This window comes from Oncorhynchus kisutch, linkage group LG4 (genome assembly GCF_002021735.2).
Source record: "Oncorhynchus kisutch isolate 150728-3 linkage group LG4, Okis_V2, whole genome shotgun sequence".
Taxonomy (NCBI): domain Eukaryota; kingdom Metazoa; phylum Chordata; class Actinopteri; order Salmoniformes; family Salmonidae; genus Oncorhynchus; species Oncorhynchus kisutch.
In genome coordinates, this window is record NC_034177.2 from 67,971,420 (window position 1) to 67,998,020 (window position 26,601).

The following is a 26,601-nucleotide window of genomic DNA, read 5'->3' on the forward strand; positions in this document are numbered from 1 at the left end:
TGTGTGCAGCTGCTGCCTTGGTGGACCCTGCGCTACGTGAGCCTACACCAGCAGGTCTTGGAGGAGCGCTCTCCTCAGCTCCTCGGCCTGGCCCAAACCAGCATAGAGAAAGGTCAGAGGTCAAATCTTGTTCATGCACCTTCTGGATGTGTGCCTTGATTGTCATAATTCAACTAAGATGATATAAGGTCCTATAAGCACTTATGTGCCTCACTGTACCACCATGGGGTGCTCTGCTACCCATTCCTTTGAACATAGAAGGCACGAAGCAAATGTTTTTGTGGGTTAGAAAGAAATGGGGATGAATCACGTTGAAATGTGTTTCATTAGAATTGAAGGATTGAGCAAATGTAATACTTTTCTCGAGACCGAAAGGAAATGATTAGAATAAGCCAACTACTTTAATTTTTGTGCATGGCAACATTATTTCCACACAGTATGTTTGTGTTGCACTTGACTACTTGAAAACAAATGTATTTTTTATATAGAGTGAGTACACAAAACATTCATTACACCTGCTCTTTCCATGACAGACTGACCAGGTGAATCCAGAACTCAATATTAAGGTGTTCCTTTTGTTTGGTGTATACTCTTGCATATTTGCAATCCAGTGTCATATGGCCTTAACCTAGGCTAATCTAAAATGCTAGGTGAAAGGTATATTTATCTCACTTTGGCCATCACCTTTGTGTGTGTGTGGGGGCAGAGTGTGGCAGGGGATGAGCTCACAATGTCTCTGTTGTGTCAGATTTGAAGTGGGCATCACTCCTGAATAGGAGTCTTCTTTCATTTGCAGCAATTTTCTGCTGGGTGGGTGAGGACGGCCAGGTTAATTTTCCTCCAAAAGGACTTATACTGAACCCAAACCGGCTGTGCGCTTGCGTCATCGTGCATACATTTATCTTGTCCCCCCCACACCAAACGCGATCACGACACGCAGGTTAAAATATCAAAACAAACTCTGAACCAATTATATTAATTTGGGGACAGGTCGAAAATCATTACATATTTATGACACTTTAGCTAGTTAGCTTGCACCTGCTAGTTAATTTGTCCTATTTAGCTAGCTTGCTGTTGCTAGTTAATTTGTCCTGGGAAATAAACATTGCGTTGTTATTTTACCTGAAATGCACAAGGTCCTCTACTCCGCCAATTAATCCACACATAAAACAGTCAACCGAATCGTTTCTGTATCTCTCCTCCTTAAAGGTTATTTCTTCTCTTGACTTTATATTGTGATTGGCAACTTTCATAAATTAGGTGCATTACCGCCACTGGCGTCATTTGTCTTTGTCACCCATGTGGGTATAACCAATGAGGAGATGGCACGTGGGTACCTGCTTCTATAAACCAATGAGGAGTTGGGAGAGGCAGGACTTGCAGAGTCAGAAATAGAACTGACGACTATTTTAGCCCGTGGCAACGCCGACACTCGTTGGCGGGTGCGAGCAGTGTGGGTGGAATAATTGAAAAACATATTTCTAAATTTATTTTGCAACGTGCGAGCGGTGTAGTCAGCCTGTTAAAGGAGTCCACTTAAGGAAAACTCAGCTGTAAGCACATTTTATTCCCTTTATGTCTGGACCACCACTACACAGGACTCCTGATTAGGCCTTACCAGAACAGATAGCCTAGGACAGGAGACGAGTACATTAAGAACTTGATTAATAGTGTGATGGTTCAAAGAACCTCCTAAAAATATCCCCCTCAGATGAAACTCCGATGACGTATAGCAAGCTGTTACCTTACCAATCTGTAGGCCTAAACCTTTTGTCCATTGACGCAGTGCTATAATTAGGGATGCCCCCCCCCCCCCCCACACAAAAAAATGTATCTTAGTCGAAATATTAAAAGGTGTATTTGTCCATATGTAGACATACCCTATGTGTTTATATAAAATCAACTATACCATGTATTCAGACCCTGACCTTTTCCACAATTTGTTACAATACAGCCTTATTCTAAAATGGATTAAATAACACAAATGTCATCATCAATTGACACACAATACCCCATAATGACAAAATTTCTACAAAGGTTTGTACACATTTTTTCACATTTATAAAAAAACGAACATTTTCCTTATTTACCGTATTCAGAGCCTTTGTGATGAGACTTGAAATTATTTCCATTGATTATCATTCTAAAACTTGATTGGAGTCCACCTGTGGTAAATTCAATTGATTGACCATAATTTGGAAAGACACACACCTGTCTATATAAGGTCCCACAGTTGACAGTGCCTGTCAGAGTAAAAACCAAGCCATGAGGTCAAAGTAACTGTCCGTAGAGCTCCGAGACAGGGCACAGATGTGTCGAGGCACAGATCTAGGGAAGGGTACCAAAAAATGTCTGCAGCATTGAAGGTCCCCAAGAATACAGTGGCCTCCTGGAGGAAACCTGACACCACAGCATCATGCTGTGGAGATGCTTTTCAGCGCCAGGTACTGGGAGACTAGTCCGGATCGAGGGAAAGATGAATGGAGCAAAGTACAGAGAGATCCTTGATGAAAACCTGCTCCAGAGTGCTCAGGACCTCAGACTGGGGCAAAGATTCCCCTTCCAACAGGACAATGGCCCTAAGCACACAGCCAAGACAACACAGGGGTGACTTCGGGACAAGTCTCTGAATGGCCGGCCCAGCCAGTACCCGGACTTGAACCCTATCAAACATCTCTGGAGAGACCTGCCTGACCTGGGGCGGCAGGGTAGCCTAGTGGTTAGAGTGTTGGACTAGTAACCGAAAGGTTGCAAGTTCGAATCCCCGAGCTGACAAGGTACAAATCTGTCGTTCTGCCCCTGAACAGGCAGTTAACCCACTGTTCCTAGGCCGTCATTGAAAATAAGAATTTGTTCTTAATTAACTGACTTGCCAAGAAAAATAAAGGTAAAAAAATAAATAATAATAATAATAATAATAATAATATCTGTGCAGTGACGCTCCCCATCCAACCTGACAGCGGTTGAGAGGATTTGCAGAGAAGAATGGGAGAAAGTCGCCAAGCACAGGTGTGCCAAGCTTATAGCGTCATACCCAAGAAGACTCGAGGCTGTAATCGCTACCAAAGGTGCTCCAAAAAAGTACTGAGTAAAGGGTCTGAATACTTATGTGATATTTCTGGGGGGGGTACATTTTAAAAAATCTCTACAAACCTGTTTTTCTTTGTCATTATGGGGTATTGTGTGTAGATTGATGGGGGGGGGGGGGGGGGGACTATTTAATCAATTTTAAAACAAGGCTGTAATATAACGTGGAAAAAGTAGGCTAATGAGCTTGTCTAATGCTTTCAGCACACTTTGATTAAAATAATTAAGCCACACAAGTGACTCGAGGGAGCCAAAGATCAAGAACGTGTTTTCCGACCCTTACCCTTGGTGCTGGCCTTCTTAAATTCTACTGTTAAGCTCCTGAAGTTGCTGGTAGTAAGTAGGCTACACCATAGGTCGGCAACCTTTTCCATTTGGAGTGCCATTTCTACCGATCTGCGTGCCAGGTATGATTTTCATATGCATATTTTCGTGGAACAGTTTCATATAAATTATTGATAAAGTCTTCATATCTCAATCATTATCATGTGGTTAATGAAAAATCTAAAATTAGCTTCTTGTCATTACCAACTATTTGTATTTTATTTTATTTAACCTTTATTTAACTAGGCAAGCCAGTTAAGAACAAAATCTTATTTTACTATGACAGCCTACCCCAGCCAAACCCTCCCCTAACCCGGACGACGCTGGTCCAATTCTGCGCCAGTGAGGGCCCTAAGTTTCCTGCTCCAGACAGTCACAGCTGTAGACTATTTGCACAAATTATAATAGGTAATCAGGAAGGCCTATTATTACTCTCCCTGTGAGTGGGATTCAAAAGGGAGCTGGAAAGATTTTTCAAATGGGATACATTGAGGAACTATTGTCATTCTCAATGGATGTCATAGCAGACTTTGCTTGCTTGCTGTTTGAGGTGAAGAAAAAATTACTTTGAGAAGCTCATTAGTGGTGTTGAGTAAAGACAATCAGAAATACTATCAGTATTCCAAATTGGTACATTTATAGACCAACGTTTGCGCGCAGGCCAGGTAGCCTAGGTCGTCTTCTATGTGTAATCACGTGCGCGTACTTACTCAACATTGACTGGAGCGCTACAAACAAAAGACAATTCATGAATTGACAAATCAAATGGATTGAAATGAACCAGAACGCATTCCTTACAAGTGTAGCGTAGGTTGTTCGGTCCGCAAACATCGTGGCCACTCTGACAATGAGAACAGTAAGACTGTAATAACAATATATTGAATACATTAACAGAAATGACCCAAACCAAACGAACACTGTAGATTAGAATGGTGAATTTACTACTGGTGTGCCTTCTCCGCGGCCTCGGCAATGGATTAGTCCAATGAGACAGGCGTGATTTAGACAGTTGTCTTGTGTGCATAAAAAAATGATAGATATAATATACAGTACCAGTCAAAAGTTTGGACACCTACTCATTCAAGGTTTTTTCTTTATTTTGTACTATTTTCTACATTGTAGAATAATAGTGAAGACATAACTATGAAATAACACACTTGGAATCATGTAGTAACCGAAGAAGTGTTAAGCAAATGTAAATTTGTTGAAAGTTAATTTGTGGAATTTCTTTCCTTAATGCCAATGAGTTGTTGTGACAGGGTAGGGTTGGTATACAGAAGATAGCCCTATTTGGTAAAATACCAAGTCCTTATTATGGCAAGAACAGCTCAAATAAGCAAAGAGAAACGACAGTCCATTACTTTAAGAAATGGTAAGTCAATCCGGAACATTTCAAGGACTTTGAAAGTTTCTTCGAGTGCAGTCGCAAAAACCATCAAGCGCTATGATGGAACTGGCTCTCGAGGACCACCACAGGAAAGGAACACCCAGAGTTACCTCTGCTGCAGAGGATAAGCTCATTAGAGTTACCAGCCACAGAAATTGCAGCCCAAATAAATGCTTCAGAGTTGAATTTCTGCAAAGAAAACAACTGCTAAAGGACACCAATAAGAAGATGAGACTTGCTTGGGCCAAGAAACACGAGCATTGGGCTATTTGACCAAGAAGGAGAGTGATTGAGTGCTGCATCAAATGACCTAGCCTCCACAATAACCTGACTTCAACCCAATTGAAATGGTTTGGGATGAGTTGGACAGCAGAGTGAAGGAAAAGCAGCCAACAAGTGCTCAGTGTATGTGGGAACTCCTTCAAGACTGTTGGAAAAGCATTCCAGGTGAGGCTGGTTGAGAGAATGCCAAGAGTGCGCAAAGCTGTCAACGCAAAGGGTGGCTACTTTGCAGAATCTAAAATATTAATTGTTTTTATGTTTTACCCATTTTTGGTTACTACAATTCCATATGTGTTATTTCATAGTTTAGATTTTTTCAGTATTTACAATGTAGAAAATATTACAAAAAAGAGAACCCCTTGAATGAGTAGGTGTCCAAACTTTTTACTGGTACTGCATATATATTTGCGGCTTCTCTACTAAAGAAATCTTGGTCAACCAACAGCCTATCGACCAAAACAATCGACCTTTTGACTAAATGGGTCAGCCCTAGTTATAATGCAATGCATGTAACTCTTTGCTTGAGTAGCAATTTTTTGGGAATGATTATGTAGTTATGACTGAATACCTGCATCATTATCATGATATTGATGGCTGACTTTACCTTGAGACATCGTAGAGAACATGACAGGTTTGCGAAGCATGCCTGCTATAGAAGGCCTTGTCGACATTCAACAGCCGGCAAGTCCATGGTGGAGTCAGTCGGTAGTGAGATCTGTCAGTTCGATCCATAATGTTTGAGTTTTTCATTGGTTGAGACTGTGGGAGCACCCACCGTTGATGCCGAGTTGAGACATTTGACTTTTCTACAGACTCTGCCGTTCTGTTATTTTCCCTCATCAGCATGGGGGAAATAAGCGCTATTTCAACAGAAAAGAGCACGTTAGCTCCATTTTTGATCCAGACCCCTAATATGAGCAATTTATGAATTCTCTCCCCATCTCTCACTGCTCTTAATCACTTTATGGAGATTTGGAGTGTGGCTGGCTGGGCCACAGAAATATAATAGCATTTCAAAGCAGCAGGGCTCATGTCAGCATTGACACATCCTCTGCGCTTTATCCCTCTTAAAGATGACATCCCTTCCTCAAACTGACAGCCAACAAAGCACTAACCTTTTTGTTCTCCCCCACTGGAAGCCTGTTCAGTTTGGAATCAGAAAGAAACTGTTTGACTGGGAAATTTGCCAACCAAGACCGTAACAGGGAGGCTGCTGGTGTTTTTCTTTTTTTAGACAGTTCTGCAATGTGATGCCTTCATTGGCTCTTGAACAAAGATTGTTTAGTGTGTCTGCGTTTTCAGACTGTTGGTGGAGATATTGCCGCTAGATTATCCCCGGCTCCCTCTCTGCTGTGTCTGGCACATTGGGTTTGTAATTGCACATTGAATTGCAGTGTAGGAACAGGTAGTCTATTAATCGTTCAAGAGGCAGGGAACCATACAAACATACAATTATTAAACCCAGAATTAGTCATCTGATTTGGGAAGGAATTGAGCTCTTTGAGAAAGGATTAAAATATACTCTACCGAATAGACCTTTTGGAGTCTTGACTTCAGAGAACACTGCACTAGCTAACCAATCAATTGTCCCTGTATTTTGTGAGCGCTAGTCATCTATTGATTGATGTTACCTCACGAAGGGCACCAAAAGCATTTGACTTGATACCATGGGTGTAATCAGTTCTCCAAACAGTCGCAGAACTGTCCGGTTTTCCAACACAAACTGGTGTTTCTATTGGACAGGTTCAGCAAATGGGGGAGACCTACCTGAATCTGTCCAATAAATGCATAATTTTTCATTGCAAAACAGAATGAGTAATGATTACACATGAAAGTGAGGGGAAAGTGTGACGTTAATGTGCTCCACTTATCTATTTTCAAGAGTTCACTTAAAGGAAAGATTGACCTATTTTGAATGTTGTATAGTTTTTGTTCATCACTGAGCGATGTTCTATTCCCAGGCTAATGTAATGTGTATCTGAGCTATTGCCGATGATCAAGCAGGCTGATATACAGCCGGTATGATGAGTTTAGCATCCTATGCAAAATTGGTGAATCTTTCCTTTAAAACCTCGGATTTCCCCCTTTTTTCAATTTTCGCCTAAAATGGCATAAATCTAACTGCCTGTAGCTCAGGACTGAAGCAAGGATAGGCATATTATTGGTACCATTTGAAAGGTAACACTGATGTTTTTTGGAAATGTGAAAGGAATGTAGGAGAATTTAAAACACTAGATCTGGTAAAAGATAACACAAAGAAAAAGCCAACCGTTCTTTTGTATTTTTTTTTGTACCGTCTTTGAAATGCGAGAGAAGGGCCATAATGTATTATTCCAGCCCATGTGCAATTTATATTTTGGCCACTAGATGGCATCAGTGCAGGTGCAAAATTTTGGACTGAGCCAATGAATCATTGCATTTTATTTTAAAAATGTTGTATCAAGACTGCCCAAATGTGCCTAATTTGTTTATTCATTACTTTGTTCAAAACTCTGCACTCTCCTCAAACAATAGTATGGTATTCTTTCACTGTAAAACCCACTAAGTTGGACAGTGCCGTTAGACATATCTGATATTGGCAGAAATCTTAAATTCTATGTCCTGTTTTTTTGTTTCTAACAACCTCAAGCTTATCACATTAGCCTAACGTTAGCTCAATGGTCCGGTGGATGGGACACCGATCCCGAAGAAATTAAGTCCTAGGGGCTTTAGTAATGGTCTCTCTTTCCAAAATGCATATGTCAGATGTTTATTAAATTGAAGAACTGATCATTTGTTCAATGCAGAAAACACACCTGTTCTTAATTTATCCGGATATTGGTCTATTCACATCAATTAAGTAATAGGCCTACCTGACCTCTTTGAAACGATAGTATTCCGTAAATGTAACCTAATAACGAGTGATGTTGGAGGGCACAGGGTTATTTCCTTATAGCCTATGTTTTGGAACTAGCCTATTTTGACGACTTCGACTGGCAATTTATTTAAACTGGGAAGGTTATTTTATCTAGCTGCAGGGACCAAGGGCCTCTGTGTTGAGTGGAATCTGTATGATTTGTTAAGTGTAGTTGGAGGCGCTGGGTTTTCCACCCGGGGCAACAGAAAGAGACATTCGTCTAGCTTTAAGGGGGCGTCTGGGAAAGTGGTTCACCTAGTTGGCCTGCTCTTGGGAGAGGCGGTGACAAGCCCCATCCTTAGTCCTGGAAGAGGAGCCATGGCATCTGTCCTCCCGCTCAACACTTTAACTGGGTGGGGATAGGGAAAGATGGCGGGAGGAGTAGAAATGAAGAGGGGGGTAGACAAACAAGTTGAGGAATGCATAGAAACGGGAATGGAGCAACAAATGGAACATATTCAATCCCTGCTGCAGATGGAACTCTGAGATATCTTGCCTCTGAATCACAGGCAGAGAGGCACATGCAGATATGCACTGCATGGTTATATCAGCATGGTCCATTATTACCATTCAACCTTGGTAGCTACATCGCTGTAAATCAAAGCCAGACGGTGGCCACATTCTACATGGCCATTCTGCAGAGCTGGTTTGGGTTGAGGATTATACCTGTATCTACAGTATACATCTATGACCCCTGTGTTTCCCTCTGTATTAGGACCTGCATTTGCATGAAAATGCCTGTTTGACTACTGAGGAGCCTGACCGCTGCTGTATGACTCATACTGGCAGGGACATGGAAGGGAGGGAGTGAGGTAATTGGGTAGGCGGAGGAGGGAAACATCAGCTGCGTTGAAGTCTCTCTCCCCCTCCTGGAGGATGAAGTCAGCCTGCCTGTGGAACTCCAGTCTGGCTCTGATCTCATCAGAACCTAGGAGAGACTGCAGCAAGATGGATCAGCCCTGCCTCAGCGTGCACCGAGGGCTCTGTGTGGGCTGAGTCACCAGGGCATGCTGGTGGGAGTGGGGCATCTAAACATTGGTACTGGTGCTAGGCAGCCTGCCCCCTCAATGGCTATTGTGAGCAGTGCAGCGAAAGCCCTAATTTCCTCAACAATGGGAGGTAGCCCTAGAGAGCCTAAGGCAGGGATATTGAGGAGAATGGTACTGGCCTTTTTATGTTGGCACACTGCAGAAAACCCCCACCTCTCCCACATGCAGTTATGATAATGGTGCATGAGGAGAGGCACTGGTACTGAATATAGCACTGGCTCTTGTAGTGAGTAGCAGAGTATTGGGATACTCTGACCGTGTGATACATCCTGTCAGTTTGACCGTCATAGAAGTCTGTTTTCCGTGTCTGACACAACACATCGTTCTAACGTCTTGTCTATATGCGCTCAATGTTCCGGCACAATCAAGGACAGAAAACAGCATATGAACACAGTGGCTTGTGTGAAAAAACCCCAGCTGCTGCGCTGACACCTCCAGTGCCCAGCCAGATCTATGCATCAACACAGCTAGCGTTGAAATCTGCTCCAGTTTGAGAGGTCGCCAGGTGCCGCAGCCAACCTGTCACTGCTGCTGGGCCACTGCACCCAGGAGGGAGTTGCTGATGCCAGTCCTGCTGCCAAACACATTGCTTTAATGTTAAGGACATGTTATGTTTGCCTGTGAGCAGCTCTGCTTATGTTTTCACATAAGGGGATGTCAGATTCTGAAAGCAATCTATCCCAATATTTTCCCTCACAAATGGAATTATGTACCGCCATATTGTGAATTATAGTAACATGGAAGAATTTAGGCTTTTCACCATACATTTTAATAGAAAATTGTTCACTGAGACGTTTGCTAATGGTCATAGTGCATCTTATAAAAATCTAAGTCCTCTGTATTCTCCCAAGTGATGGTTGATTGAGCATGACTAAAACACCTGACACCTGAAACATGTGACTCAAACACAGGTGTTGGTTCTCCTGCGCTTTGCACCTCTCGCTGTTGACAGATTGAGTGCCCAAAGCCCCCAATGTTGTGTGAACTGTGAAGAAATGACTTGGCTTGGTTGTTGTGCTATTCCCTTTTGCCCTCTGTGGTGGGTATATTGACTGCTCTGTCCTTCACACTCACTTTCACCGCAGTGCTTGGCAACAAATCACTGGTGAAACACATGGCATATTATCTATTGTTTATGTATAAAGGAGTATCGTTGATTCATTGGTTTTGCCAGGGTTCGCAACAGAGTTTTCCTCTCTTACTACAGCTGGCATTTCAGTCATTTAGCAGACGCTCTTATCCAGGGTGACATAGTTAGTGCATTCATCTTAAGATACCTTTGTGTATATATAGTGTAGCTATGTGGACACTTCTTCAAATGAGTTATGAATATTTCAGCCACACCCGTTGCAGACTGTTGTATAAAATCGGGCACCCAGCCATGTAATCGCCATAGACAAACATTGGCAGTAGAATGGCCCGTACTGAAGAGCTCAGTGACTTTCAATTTGGCACCGTCATAGGATGCCACCTTTCCAACAAGTCAGTACGTCAAATTTCTGCCCAGCTAGAGCTGTCCTGGTCAACTAAGTGCTGTTATTGTGAAGTGGAAACGTCTAGGAGCAACAATGGCTCAGCCGCGAAGTGGTAGGCCACACAAGCTCCCAGAACGGGACCTCCGAGTGCTGAAGCACGTAGTGTGTAAAAATCATCTGTCCTTGGTTGCAACACTCCCTACCAAGTTTCAAACCGCCTCTGGAAGAAACATCAGCACAAGAACTGTTCGTCTGGAGGTTCATGAAATGGGTTTCCATGGCCGAGCATGCGCAAGGCCTTCATCTGGCAGCACGACGGATGATTCTGGGTTTGGCGGATGCCAGGTGTACGCTACCTGCCCGAATGCAGTGCCAACTTTGAAGTTTGGTGAAGGAGGAATGGTCTGGGGCTGTTTTTTCATGGTTCAGGCTCCTCAGTTCCAGTGAAGGGAAATCTTAACGCTACAGCATACAATGACATTTTAGATGATTCTGTGCTTCCAACTTTGTGGCAACAGTTTGGGGAAGGACCTTTCCTGTTTCAGCAATGCCCCTGTGCACAATGGCCATGTGCACCATACAGAAATGGTTTGAATAACTCAGGGTTGAGGTTCTTCCACACAATCAAACACCTTTGGGATGAATTGGAACGCCGACCTTGAGCCTGACCTAATCGCTCAACATCAGTGCCTGACCTCACTAACGCTCTTGTGGCTGATTGGAAGCAAGTCCCCGCTCCAATGTTCCAACATCTAGTGGAAAGCCTTACCAGAAGAGTGGAGGCTGATAGCAGCAAAGGGGAGACCAACTCCATATTAATGCCCATGGTTTTGGAATGAGATGTTCAATGAGCAGGTGTCCACACACTTTTGGTCATGTAGTGTAGGTGAGACAACCACATATCACAGGCATAGTAAGTACACTTTTCCTCAAAGTAGTAATCAGCAAAGTCAAAGCTAGGAAAGGGGGGAGTGGGGTGGGTGGGATAAATTGTAAGTGAGTGTTTCTTTTGTGTTTTTTTTTCTCTCTCGGGGGTCTAGGTGAGGGGGGTTATTTAAGATACTCTTTGAAGAGGTAGGGCTTTTTGGGCAGGGACACTGCTGTCCTAGCTTCAGAGGAAAGCTGGTTCCAACGTTGTGGTGCCAGGACTGAGAAGAGCTTGAACTGGGCTGAGCGGGAGCTTCCCTCCCGTAGGGGTGCGAGGGCCAAGAGACCAGAGGTGGCAGAACTGAGTCCTCGGGTTGGGGTGTAGGGTTTGAGCAGAGCCTGGAAGTCAGAGGAGTGTGCGGAGGAACGGCGTAACATGGGAAGGTTGAGGTAGGGTCGTGCTCTACGGATGTTGTGGAGCATGAACCTGCAGGATCGAGTCACTGATTTGATGTTTGCAGAGAACAACAGGGTGTTGTCCAGGGTCACGCCAAGGTTCTTTGCACACTTGGAGGGCGACATCGTGGAGTTGTAGACCTTCCATGTTTTTTAGCGGGTAGACCTTCCATGAGAGGAAGAGCAGCTTTGTGTTGTCGAGGATGAGCATGAGGTGGTGGACCAACATCCAAGCGGAGATATGAGTCGAGTGTATCAAGGAGTCAAGCTCATTGAGTAACTCTCCAAGGGCACCTGGTGGGCACTGGATGACAACAATATTAAGCTGGAGTCGACAAGTGACATTGATGGCATGGAATTCAATGAGCAGATGGACAGGTGAGAGCATCTCCAGTTAGGAGAAATGAGTAGCCCTGGCCAGATGCTCTTTGACTACGAGACAGAACCTAGTCAGATGAGGAAAGAGCAGCTAGAGTAGCAGTGTTCTCTGGGATGATCCATGTCTCCATCAGGGCCAAAAGGTCAAGGGACTCAAGGGCAGCATTTCAAATTTAAGAAATAGTGGGAATGAGACTGAAGGGAATCCCCCTTGAAACCCCATTTTCTGTTTCACCTTCCCCTTAGTTTCAGGGTGGTTTGAGCTCATTAAGTCAACTTGTTTGCCCATTGGTTTATCCTATTGTGTAGACCTGCCACTAGGTCAGTAGTAGCAGACCACGGTTTAAGATTGTTCTGCTTAATTATAGTTGACCTCTGCTTTAAACGGGAGTTCACTTTCCATTGTGTGTGTGTGTGTGTGTGTGTGTGTGTGTATGAAGGGTGGCAAACAAACAGCCAATCCAAATTCCAGAGATGCAGCCAATAAAAGACCACACAATCCTGTTTACTACTTTGTGAGGTGTGAAAGGCATGCAGATTGGAAAGGATTTTTACAATCCATTTTCTCTTTGTCTCATACGCTTTGCTGTTGGTTTTGAGTTGACACTGAGGATTGGATACATTAATGTACACTATTTCAACACTGACTGTTATTGTGGTCTCTCTTTGGCCTCTTTCACCCGACAATAACATTTCCTGAGAATGAATAAATCAGTCAGTGTTCATTCTAACAAGGCCTGAATAACAGACTTAATAAAAGGATTAGCAGTAAACCCGTAAAGGTATATGCTCATTTGTCCTGTGTTGGCCCATGCTAATCTTGCGATGTCATGCTGCAAGGGTCGTGATCAGTAGGTATGAAATAGAAAACGTTTTGAGGCTAAGTGAAATGGGTGGGGAGGTACAGTATTACCTGATTCGAATATTGTGCCCTGTCAAGGATGTTTGTTTCAGAGCAGATCCCATGCTCCCTGGCAACCTAGCAATGTAAAGGGATTGGTCATGACACCTATTCACTCTGTTTTCTCCTATCCAAATTTGAAATTGGGTAAGGACTTTTCTTTTCTTCACCTTCACTTTCATCCCCCTCTGTTCCTTTGTCATCATCTTAACGACCGTCCGTCAAGGTGTCGCAGCTCTAACCCAACACGGCTGTTGTGGTGTTATGTTATCCTTACAAAAGTGCCCCCTCCCGTTGCACATGTCAAAACAGCCCAGGAAGCTCATTTCCTGGTGTGAAATAGCTGCAGTGAAGGTGACACATAAGGCGCAGAGTAAATCTCTCTGGCATGGGCCCATGCTGCCTCATAAATGTTGAATGGGGGAACGCGAGGGTACGCGGCGTCATGAATTATACACATTAGGAGCCGGGGATCATTTCCACACCACGCACAGCCTTGAGCGAGACTAAACTGATAGGACGAAGCCAAAACACCTTTTCTCTTCTCCGCTGTCCATTTGTCTCTTTTAATGTGTCTCCTCGAGGTCTCTCTCGCTCTGTGTTGCCGACCAATGACCTAATGGTAATGGTCTGCAGGTGCACTGAGCTCTTATTGACCTCTGGATGGTCTTCAATGGAGTTTTAGGAGTAGATGAGATGTGCCATCTTTTGATGCAAAAATACAATGTAGGGTGGTCGGTTTTGAGAACATTTAAAAAATAAAATTAAAATAAATTTTCTCAACTGATAATAGCTTATTAAATCTATGAAAATTATTCTATGTTTAACTGAAATAGGTAGTATTATTATCCTTTTACCTCATCTTCTCTGCAGTAATGAAGTATGAGTCTCTGTTCTCTGAGGGAACCCTCCGGAACCTGTCCATCCAGTTCCACCTGGAATGTGGCTACACGTCTCTGACCTACTATGAGTACAACCCAGCCAAGGAGCACTTTCAACGGGCCAAGGAACTCTCTGGCCTAAATATGAACATGATAGGTAGGTACAGTAGGCTTGGACCAGTCTCAACATACAGTAACAGCTTGACTGTTTAGAAGGCCTACACTTTTGGTCAGGGAAGTGTATGTGCAACATGGTAATTGGATGAGGTCTTCCCTTCATGCAGGTGCTCTGGGCAAACGGACTCGCTTCCAGCAGAACTTCCTTGCCCAGCTGATCCTGGATGTCAAGCGTAAGGAAGACTTCCCAGCCCCTGAGCCAGACCGTGAGCTGACCCTCTCCCCCACCCCACTGGCCAGCCTGCCCAAGGTAAGCACTCTACATCTTTCACCCTCGCTCACATTGGGCGACACATCCAGTGTGATACTCAGTGTCAACAGCAGAGGGGGATCTCCACCCCTCAATAACTGATGTGATGGAGGCCTTGGAAAATCAGGACGAAAGTGACTGCAGGGAGAATTCCCATTCTCTGTCTTTCCTCAGTGAGAAGTTGGTGGGGGGTGGGTTTATTGCTTTCTAGAACGGCTGTTCGGCCTCATTTGTCAGGTCAGGCGTAGCCAGTGTACATGCCGAGCTTGCCTTTGGCTTGGCGGAGAGGGAGGACAGGTTTTTTGTGGGCTATTTTCAGGAGACCCGTTCCTCAAGTCAGATCCCTAGATACTTGTTTTGAAACTTTATAATATTATTTTATGGCATGTTACCGGCAACTGCATTACTTTCCGTTCATTAGATAATGACCTTACCCTCTGAGACTCACAGTACTGAGAATGGTCCAGTTACCATTAGTTCTACCATTTTACTGATTTATGCATATCCCATGGATGGGGTGTGCAGTACAGAACTGGGATATGTTGCGATTCCCTCCGTTTTGTGGGTCACTGAACATGGGTGCAGTGCTATGATGTCACTGAATCAAGGATGACGACTAGAGCCCGACGATATAGGATTTTTGGGTCTGTTACCGATTTTTAGTTAGGCAAAAGTCACCGATTTTACAGATATATCTGCCGATTAGGGATGTTAATCGGTTAGCTGCCGAAAATACATTTGACCGTTCATGCTTATCGGTCAAAAGGTTAATTTGCATCATTTGGTGGAATTGGCCCTTGTGTATTTTTGTTACTCATCATGCATTTGATTTATCACATGTGCACAGCATACAGAGCCTAGTGTGAGGAGCTGAATAGCCTACCGCCTGTCAGACAGCACGAGGGTGGCTCTTCATGAAGCCTGTAGGTTACTGGAGTGAAACGTGTTTTTGTAAGCCCAGTCACTGAGCAAGAAATGAAAATTCTAAATGCAATCTTGTTAAAAACGTTGTTTGCCACGATTAAAAATGAGCTCTTTTTTTCCACAATCTCAACTCGTAAAGCTCGCCTCCCATTCGCCACTGGGATGCGTAGGCTATAGCCTGCCTACGGTTGACTATCAGCTCGTCACCCACCACTTTGTAATGCTAGATTGAAGCGATATAATTGTTTGAAACCTGAACATGTTACTTGACTTCAAATAATGAGGCATGTTTTACCTGGCTTCAAAGTAGCCATGTGAAAATCCATCTGTAGAAATGTGGAGGCAATTATTTTATAAAGACTTCCTCATGCCATTGTTCCATTGGTTTTCATATCAACTATCTTTCATTGTCCATAGGCCAAAGTGACAATCCTAGTCATATTAGCAAACTATTATTGTAGTTGCTATTATATTCCCCCTCTTTCTAAGTTTCTAATGGAGATTTTCATCTCTGTCACATATGGAACTGCTCACATGAGGTGCTCTGTTTAGGACTGTTTTCCGCAAATTGCATTTTGGCAAATGTTTGAAAATTACGGGAGTTATATGTTCAATAATAGTCTATAGTCTTTTGACTGTAATACGATAGGCTTGCTATTGTTGCATGTTTCCATCAAGTTGTGAATGAAAAATGTCTGGTCCTTGTATGCATGCATGGTATCAGAGGAAGAAGCGAGATGTTTCACTCGCCAAAATCTGTACAATGCGTTTCTGTGGGCTTATTCTGGGCCTAAGCTTGTCGCCTGCCTTCTCGCCTTGGGACGACTCCCATTGTTAGGGCGGAGACAAGCATCTCGTCATTATATACAGACCTCTGATAGTATTTTCAGTTGGTCACGTCATTTTACTGTTTAATTAAAAATTGTATTTACCGTTTGTTGACCGGTTAATGGCGGTCAGTTAAGAAAATATATATATTTTTTAAAGAGGTGTAATGATTTATTTATTTTTACACATTGTTCTCCGAAGATTAACAGATGCACTAAATTATGATTTCTTAAATGTAATTTTACATATTTAGTTAACTTTTGGTTATATGATGACCACCAAAAAGTAATCATATCCTCTAAATACAAAACACTTGTTAAATATTTTTTCTAGAAGAATGCATTAGGTTTTGTGCTGAAGCACTACAAGAACACTAATAAACAAGGACAGAATGAAAATAACTGTCTCAAAGTATATTTGAAACTGCGCTGTTCACAAGTACAAACTATGCAGTAACATGCAGTTTGTAATGTCACCACTAGATGTCAGCATCAGCATTTGTATTGAGTAGATTGCCTAACGTGCTTTACAACAATCTAATGTTATGTAAAGAAAACAATTATGGCAACCCCACAATGAAATATTGTTCTGGCAAATACACGCTAGCTGTTCATTGCGAAAATGTTTTCTCATGAATGTAAACACATGGTTGTATCGTAGATATAGTCTAACTGTCTGTCTTTTTGCAGATTGTGTATTTAGGGAAAAAAAACAAATAAGCCCACTAACATAATAGGCCCAGATAGTAACTGTGTTATTTTTGTATCAAGGATGAGTTCACTTTGGCACATAAACAGTTTGCTTGCAAGTTAGGCTAACTACCTTACTGACAAGACAAAGCCTAACTACATTGCTGGCTAGCCAGCTAATGTTAAGTAAGCATGTGATGAGTACAGGGCTGCTGGCTTGGTGAAGTGTACTTTGATTATTTACTGGTTGAAATAAGCTGTCGCTGGCTGTGGCAAGCTACTCGGTGTTGAAGCGCCATGCCCACTCTCTCACGTCGTGACTTACGAGCTGAATGATGTTCAATGAGCAGCTTGTTGAACAAATATTTTTTTTTACTGCAAATGAGCAGACATATTTGTTTGTTCTATGTTACTGTATATAATAACAAATATTTCTATGCAAGGCTAGTATCGGCTGATATCAGTCAAACTATTTATCGGTCGGGCTCTAGTGACGACAGGATGCTAGGTGATTGGCCAGCACGCCCGTGGAGCGGCTGTCAGTGCAGGAAAGAGCCACGTATCCAAAGGACCCCGAGAGAGTGGAAACAAGCTGCACTGTGCACGCCTGTCAGCTCTGCATGAATCAGACCCCAGACCCACTGACTCTCTCGGTCTCTCTCACACACACACACACACACCCCTACCTGATTCTCCATATCCACTCTGCTCGCCACTGCAATGCACCTCAACCCCAGGCTTCATGATCTGAGGAGACTCCTCTCGCCACAGATTCGCTCTCAAGTTCTCTGTTCTAAATGAGATGAATTGTGAAGCTACATAGTATGGTTACACAGATATGTGATCTGGGTAGGCATTCTATCGCTATACTGTACATTTGAGATTTTAGTAATTTAGCAGACGCTCTTGTCCAGACCAGTTTACTATAAGTGAGTTCATCTTAAGATACACTACATGTCCAAAAGTGTGGGGACATCTGCTCATCAAACATCTCATTCCAAAACCATGGGCATTAATATGGAGATGGTCCCCCCTTTGCTGCTATCAGCCTCCACTCTTCTGGGAAGCTTTTCACTAGATGTTGGAACATTGCTATGGGGATTCTATTCAGCCACGAGCATTAGTGAGGCCTGGCTTGCAGTCGGCGTAACAATTCATCACCAAAGTGTTCAATGGGGTTGAGGTCAGGGCTCTGTGCAGGCCAGTCAAGTTCTTCCTCGCCGATTTCGACAAACCATTTCTGTATGGACCTTGCTTTGTGCATGGGGGCATTGTCATACTGACAGGTAGCGTTCACCTGGCATCTGCTAAAATCAGAATCGTCCGTCGAGATGGTGACGCGTTTCCACTGCTCCCGAGTCCAATGGCGGCGAGGTATTTAAGATGCTCTTTCAATGTTTTTGTAAGATGGGCAGGGACTCTCCTGTCCTGACTTTAGAAGGAAGCTTGTTCCACTGTTGGGATGCCAGGACAGAGAAGAGCTTTGACTGGGCAGTGCGGGAGCTGCCCTCCTGTAGTGGAGGGAGGGCAAAGAGGCCATGGTTGGTGGAACGGAGTGCTCTGGTTGGGATGTAGTGTTTGAGAATAGCCTGAAGGCAAGGAGGGGCAGTAACCCCTGGCTGCTCTGTAGGCAAGCACCAGGGTCTTGAAGATGATTCAAGCTTCGACTGGAAGCCAGTGGCGTGTGCTGTACAGTCTAGGCTTCATCCTTGAATCCATACTCATTTTGAATGGGCCCCGAACTGCAGTGCGTGAAGTGTGGAAGATATATTTTTTGGATGAACGATATTGATTTTTGTTTTCAATAGATTTTTGCTGAGATGTACAGCATGGAGGGTATTACTTAGACTGTAATGCGCATTGAATAACTATTGCCCTGCATTACCCTGACCTGAGCTATTTTTTTTTCACCATGAACCCTTTAACCTGTGCACAAGAATGAAGCATCTGAGCCCAGTAGATTGATTTGAAGATTAGAGAAGGCAGGCAGCTCTGTCATGGACATGGTGATTTTATGATCCAGCAGCATCACGCGATGATCTGACACTCCTGTCCAGGGACATTCTCCAAGCCAAGCATGTGGGCTAGTCACCTGCTGACACTTCAGGGGCTAAGCTATCTTCTGCTGTTTATCTAATCCATCTGACTCTGTCATCATCTCAGCCCCGTCTCTCCCTGCTAGAACAATCAAATATCCAGTCAGTAGAGCCACACAGCAGTGGAGAGCAGAGGTGAGGCAGACAGCGCCCAGCTGTTTAACTCTCACCCTGGGCCCAAACCGTGTCACTCCCCCCATGATGAAGTGCCTATTACAGGTCCATGGCGTAGTGGGTTCACACACACACACACACACACTAAAAAGTATGGCCAGTGGAAAGGGCCTCTACAAGCACAAGGGGCCCCAAGGTGGGTGTTTCAGAGCCTGGTTTGGGCTGAACCCTACCCAACAATGTCAAGGGACAAAGGGGAAGGAGGGTGTTTGCTGAATGTCACACACACAGACGTACTCACAAACACGCAGACTTTCCAGATGGAATGAGGGGGAGAGAAAGCAGAGGGGGCTGTTATTTTGTTTAGCCCCTCTGACCGGTCTGTCTTCAACTTGTGATTCGTCTTGGTTTCCCTCGTATTTCATCCTATCTGCATTTTTCTATCCTGCTGGGGTTCTGCTTGTACCTATACTAAACCAGACTCCACCGACCCCTCTGGTCCTGTTGCCAGTGGTGTGTGTGTGTGTGGAGGCTTCACTCATTGTCCTCTTGAACATCTACTGTCAAAAGAACAAACGGTGGGCCACTTGTGTATGTAAACTTGTGACTTCAACTGTACATAGTGTTGTCCGACCAACATATTTTGCTGCATAACATCCTATTGCATGATTCTCTTCCCAACAGCCAAATTGGCAGAACACATTACTCTGCAGCAGATAAAAAACATCCAACCCTTTGACAGGGCTCCAGACTAACATTTTCCCCAGTGCCACCAACTTTTTGAGTTGGTGTCACCAGCCCACGATTTGGTCGCACATTTTCTTTTTTTTTCACAGCGTCACACAATATAATTTCTCATTCATCTTTTGAAGTCATTCAGTGCTTTAGACTGTGTAATAGACTACTGATATGGTAGGCTATTCAATAAACAAGTTGTTTCATCTAAGTGTCCAAGCAGGAATTCATAAAGCAACCTAATCCAAAGACTGTCATGAATTGTGAGTTGACAATAAGGTATTATGTTTTACTGTTAAAATAGGGCTCCAGAATATTCTGAATTTTCCTACATTATTATGTGCGCTAATATCATTCTGGGGCTTATTCACCACATGAACAAGTGAATACACAAAACACATTAGATAGCTTGTTAACAATAAGTATAATACCCACCACTAGTAGTCATGTATTAATCTAACAGTAAATATAATACCACCCACCACTAGTAGTCATGTATTAATCTAACAGTAAATATAATACCACCCACCACTAGTAGTCATGTATTCATCTAACAGTAAATATAATACCACCCACCACTAGTAGTCATGTATTCATCTAACAGTAAATATAATACCACCCACCACTAGTAGTCATGTATTAATCTAACAGTAAATATAATACCACCCACCACTAGTAGTCATGTATTAATCTAACAGTAAATATAATACCACCACTAGTAGTCATGTATTAATCTAACAGTAAATATAATACCACCACTAGTAGTCATGTATTAATCTAACAGTAAATATAATACCACCGCTAGTAGTCATGTATTAATCTAACAGTAAATATAATACCACCCACCACTAGTAGTCATGTATTAATCTAACAGTAAATATAATACCACCCACTGCTAGTAGTCATGTATTAATCTAACAGTAAATATAATACCACCCACCACTAGTAGTCATGTATTAATCGAACAGTAAATATAATACCACCCACCACTAGTAGTCATGTATTAATCGAACAGTAAATATAATACCACCACTAGTAGTCATGTATTCATCTAACAGTAAATATAATACCACCACTAGTAGTCATGTATTAATCTAACAGTAAATATAATACCACCACTAGTAGTCATGTATTAATCTAACAGTAAATATAATACCACCACTAGTAGTCATGTATTAATCTAACAGTAAATATAATACCACCCACCACTAGTAGTCATGTATTAATCGAACAGTAAATATAATACCACCCACCACTAGTAGTCATGTATTAATCGAACAGTAAATATAATACCACCCACCACTAGTAGTCATGTATTAATCGAACAGTAAATATAATACCACCCACCACTAGTAGTCATGTATTAATCTAACAGTAAATATAATACCACCACTAGTAGTCATGTATTCATCTAACAGTAAATATAATACCACCACTAGTAGTCATGTATTAATCGAACAGTAAATATAATACCACCACTAGTAGTCATGTATTAATCTAACAGTAAATATAATACCACCACTAGTAGTCATGTATTAATCGAACAGTAAATATAATACCACCCACCGCTAGTAGTCATGTATTAATCGAACAGTAAATATAATACCACCCACCACTAGTAATGTATTAATCTAACAGTAAATATAATACCACCACTAGTAGTCATGTATTAATCTAACAGTAAATATAATACCACCACTAGTAGTCATGTATTAATCTAACAGTAAGTATAATACCACCACTAGTAGTCATGTATTCATCTAACAGTAAATATAATACCACCACTAGTAGTCATGTATTCATCTAACAGTAAATATAATACCACCCACCACTAGTAGTCATATATTCATCTAACAGTAAATATAATACCACCACTAGTAGTCATGTATTCATCTAACAGTAAATATAATACCACCACTAGTAGTCATGTATTAATCGAACAGTAAATATAATACCACCCACCACTAGTAGTCATGTATTAATCTAACAGTAAATATAATACCACCCACCGCTAGTAGTCATGTATTAATCTAACAGTAAATATAATACCACCGCTAGTAGTCATGTATTAATCTAACAGTAAATATAATACCACCGCTAGTAGTCATGTATTAATCTAACAGTAAATATAATACCACCCACCACTAGTAGTCATGTATTAATCTAACAGTAAATATAATACCACCACTAGTAGTCATGTGTTAATCTAACAGTAAATATAATACCACCCACCACTAGTAGTCATGTATTAATCTAACAGTAAATATAATACCACCACTAGTAGTCATGTATTAATCTAACAGTAAATATAATACCACCACTAGTAGTCATGTATTAATCTAACAGTAAATATAATACCACCACTAGTAGTCATGTATTCATCTAACAGTAAATATAATACCACCACTAGTAGTCATGTATTAATCTAACAGTAAATATAATACCACCACTAGTAGTCATGTATTAATCTAACAGTAAATATAATACCACCACTAGTAGTCATGTATTAATCGAACAGTAAATATAATACCACCCACCGCTAGTAGTCATGTATTAATCGAACAGTAAATATAATACCACCCACCGCTAGTAGTCATGTATTAATCGAACAGTAAATATAATACCACCCACCACTAGTAGTCATGTATTAATCTAACAGTAAATATAATACCACCACTAGTAGTCATGTATTCATCTAACAGTAAATATAATACCACCACTAGTAGTCATGTATTAATCTAACAGTAAGTATAATACCACCACTAGTAGTCATGTATTCATCTAACAGTAAATATAATACCACCACTAGTAGTCATGTATTCATCTAACAGTAAATATAATACCACCCACCACTAGTAGTCATATATTCATCTAACAGTAAATATAATACCACCACTAGTAGTCATGTATTCATCTAACAGTAAATATAATACCACCACTAGTAGTCATGTATTAATCGAACAGTAAATATAATACCACCCACCACTAGTAGTCATGTATTAATCTAACAGTAAATATAATACCACCCACCGCTAGTAGTCATGTATTAATCTAACAGTAAATATAATACCACCGCTAGTAGTCATGTATTAATCTAACAGTAAATATAATACCACCGCTAGTAGTCATGTATTAATCTAACAGTAAATATAATACCACCCACCACTAGTAGTCATGTATTAATCTAACAGTAAATATAATACCACCACTAGTAGTCATGTATTAATCTAACAGTAAATATAATACCACCCACCACTAGTAGTCATGTATTAATCTAACAGTAAATATAATACCACCACTAGTAGTCATGTATTAATCTAACAGTAAATATAATACCACCACTAGTAGTCATGTATTAATCTAACAGTAAATATAATACCACCACTAGTAGTCATGTATTAATCTAACAGTAAATATAATACCACCACTAGCAGTCATGTATTAATCTAACAGTAAATATAATACCACCCACCACTAGTAGTCATGTATTAATCTAACAGTAAATATAATACCACCCACCACTAGTAGTCATGTATTAATCTAACAGTAAATATAATACCACCACTAGTAGTCATGTATTAATCTAACAGTAAATATAATACCACCACTAGTAGTCATGTATTAATCTAACAGTAAATATAATACCACCCACCACTAGTAGTCATGTATTAATCTAACAGTAAATATAATACCACCCACCACTAGTAGTCATGTATTAATCTAACAGTAAATATAATACCACCCACCACTAGTAGTCATGTATTAATCTAACAGTAAATATAATACCACCCACCACTAGTAGTCATGTATTAATCTAACAGTAAATATAATACCACCCACCACTAGTAGTCATGTATTAATCTAACAGTAAATATAATACCACCCACCACTAGTAGTCATGTATTAATCTAACAGTAAATATAATACCACCCACCACTAGTAGTCATGTATTAATCGAACAGTAAATATAATACCACCCACCACTAGTAGTCATGTATTAATCGAACAGTAAATATAATACCACCCACCACTAGTAGTCATGTATTAATCTAACAGTAAATATAATACCACCCACCGCTAGTAGTCATGTATTAATCTAACAGTAAATATAATACCACCCACCGCTAGTAGTCATGTATTAATCTAACAGTAAATATAATACCACCCACTGCTAGTAGTCATGTATTAATCTAACAGTAAATATAATACCACCACTAGTAGTCATGTATTAATCTAACAGTAAATATAATACCACCACTAGTAGTCATGTATTAATCTAACAGTAAATATAATACCACCACTAGTAGTCATGTATTAATCTAACAGTAAATATAATACCACCACTAGTAGTCATGTATTAATCTAACAGTAAATATAATACCACCACTAGTAGCCATGTATTAATCTAACAGTAAATATAATACCACCCACCACTAGTAGTCATGTATTAATCTAACAGTAAATATAATACCACCACTAGTAGTCATGTATTAATCTAACAGTAAATATAATACCACCCACCACTAGTAGTCATGTATTAATCTAACAGTAAATATAATACCACCCACCACTAGTAGTCATGTATTAATCTAACAGTAAATGTTGTCCAAAAAATATTGCAGTTCTAGCCTACTATCCTATGCAATCGCAATGGCCGATGCGCAATTGTTAATTTTGCACGCTTTGTATCATAAAGCCGTATCAAATATATTTTGTTGTAAAATAGTTGCTTTTGAGCTCAATAATAGATAAATAAAATTAAACCCGGCTCGCCACAGGAGTCGCTAGAGGAGTCGGTGGAGCGCATTGGGACAAGTACATCCCAGCCGGCCAAACCCTCCCCTAACCCGGATGATGCTGGGCCAATTGTGCGTCGCCTCATGGGTCTCCAGGTCACGGCCGGCTTCGAAACAGCCTGGGATTGAACCGTAAAGGGAAATCTTACTGCTACAATATACAATGACATTCTAGATGATACTGTGCTTCCAGCTTTGCGGCAACAGTTTGGGGAAGGCCCTTTGCTTTTTCAGCATGACAATGCCCCTGTGCAGCGAGGTCCATTTTTTGAAATGGTTTGTCGAGATCAGTGTGGGATCGCACAACATCGGTGCCCGACCTCACTAATGTCCCTGTGGCTGAATGAAGCAATTTCCTGCAGCAGCAATGTTCCGTCATCTAGTGGAAAGCCTTCCCAGAAGAGTGGAGGTTGTTATAGCAGCCAAGGGGTGGCCAACACCATATTAATGCCCATGATTTTAGAACACGTTTTTTGACAAGTAGTTGTCCACATTCTTTTGGTCATGCGCTGTATATTGTACTCAAAGTTATAATTTAAATTGTTGTAAGTAGTGGTCTGATAGGTTGTAGCAAACTTCTTGCTAGCATTATCAATCTGTTATTAGCCTACCTATATATTGGGATGATGCGCTTTCAGATGTCTCTTGAGGTCATTTCCCATGGAATTTGGTCTACAGTAAGTAAAGTGGCCCCAAACATGGCCCTCTTTTCAACTGGGAGCTTTTCCCACTGGGAGAGTACCCACTTCATGTGCCTGATTTGCGTCAATGATTTGTTGCCGCCAAATTGCAAATAACACTGAAAGGATCTCAATCATTCAACTCTTATAGTCGACTTACTCGTCAGATTTGAGTCATTTAGTCTCATTTTCCTCAACCCAAATGAAAAATATTTGTATTTTTAGTTTTTTGGGGGGGTTTATTTATTCAGTTATTGTCTCTTCAATTGCCACTGAAAGAAGAGGTGTTTGACTAATTTCTGTCACTATTTTAGAAATGAACACAGTACTGGACATTCCATACAATGACTGATCCTTCGTCCTCCTTTCTGTGGGGTGGATCCTGCTTGCTCCCGGGCTCTGCTTCTCAGACCACTAATGCTCTCATTACAGGCTGGGGGGGGTGTAAATGGGCTCAATCAAGCCCATCATTAGCCAGAGCTCACTGGCTGGCTGGAACGGAGAGACCGAGAAAAAGCACCACACAACATAGGCAGCAAGGTGAGACCCCAGTGGCAATTGACCCCGTCTTCCTCTGAGATAAGACCTTGTCAATGGCATGAACAAACTCTTATACCATGAAATACTTACTTTCAATTTGAGCTGAGGAATGCCAACCCTCTATGTGAAATGTAAGAACCAATGATTGCGTAAGAGGTATGTGCATGGTACAAATACTCTATACTGTATTTAAGAAATACCAAGTGTACCCACCCAGTATTACTGTAATAGCGTGCGCTAAGCGTAGCCACACCCTTTCTGTGTACTTTGATCAATTGCCAAGTCTACGTTGTAATATGCAGACAAAGCACTATGTCAGTCAAAGGAATTAGGATTCATTCTTCAACAAAAGCAGGTTCCTGAATTGTGACATGTGTTTGTTCTGTCCTATGGAACATTGCCTGTCATGCACCATTGAGGGTTTCAGTCAGAGAAATTCAGATAAAGTAGAGGCACTTAATGCAAAAAGACAAACTGGGATTAAGCTCCAGATTTGCCACAGATGGCTGGTTCTTTTATCAGCTGGTGAGGGAAAGCAGACGGAGGTAAAACGATTAGGAGAACATCACAGGGAAGGGGGGAATTACAATAGGGAAAGCAAATGGAACAACTATTTTGGTTTTGAACATTTTAACTGTCTGTGATATCTGGAGTGGATGCAGGTGAATGCATGATAAAACCTCCACTGAGTCAGGCAGCTGTCCTGTAGAAGGCTTACTTTGGTGGGCTGACCTTTGTTTTCCTAAGTGTGGGTCCGTGTGTGTAACCATGGGTGTGTATTCTGACCCA

The 26,601-nt window shown here is 41.6% G+C and overlaps 1 protein-coding gene across 2 annotated transcripts in view; it reads left to right on the forward strand.

Moving 5' to 3' along the window:
• ttc27 (tetratricopeptide repeat domain 27) overlaps window positions 1-26,601 on the forward strand; it is a 119,573-nt gene that overhangs the window by 21,048 nt on the left and 71,924 nt on the right. For both annotated transcript variants that reach the window (XM_020481718.2, XM_020481719.2), the window contains 3 exons: window positions 10-112; window positions 13,976-14,140; window positions 14,268-14,410. In XM_020481718.2, the coding sequence (XP_020337307.1) occupies window positions 10-112; window positions 13,976-14,140; window positions 14,268-14,410 (411 nt within the window). The remainder of the gene's footprint in view (window positions 1-9; window positions 113-13,975; window positions 14,141-14,267; window positions 14,411-26,601) is intronic.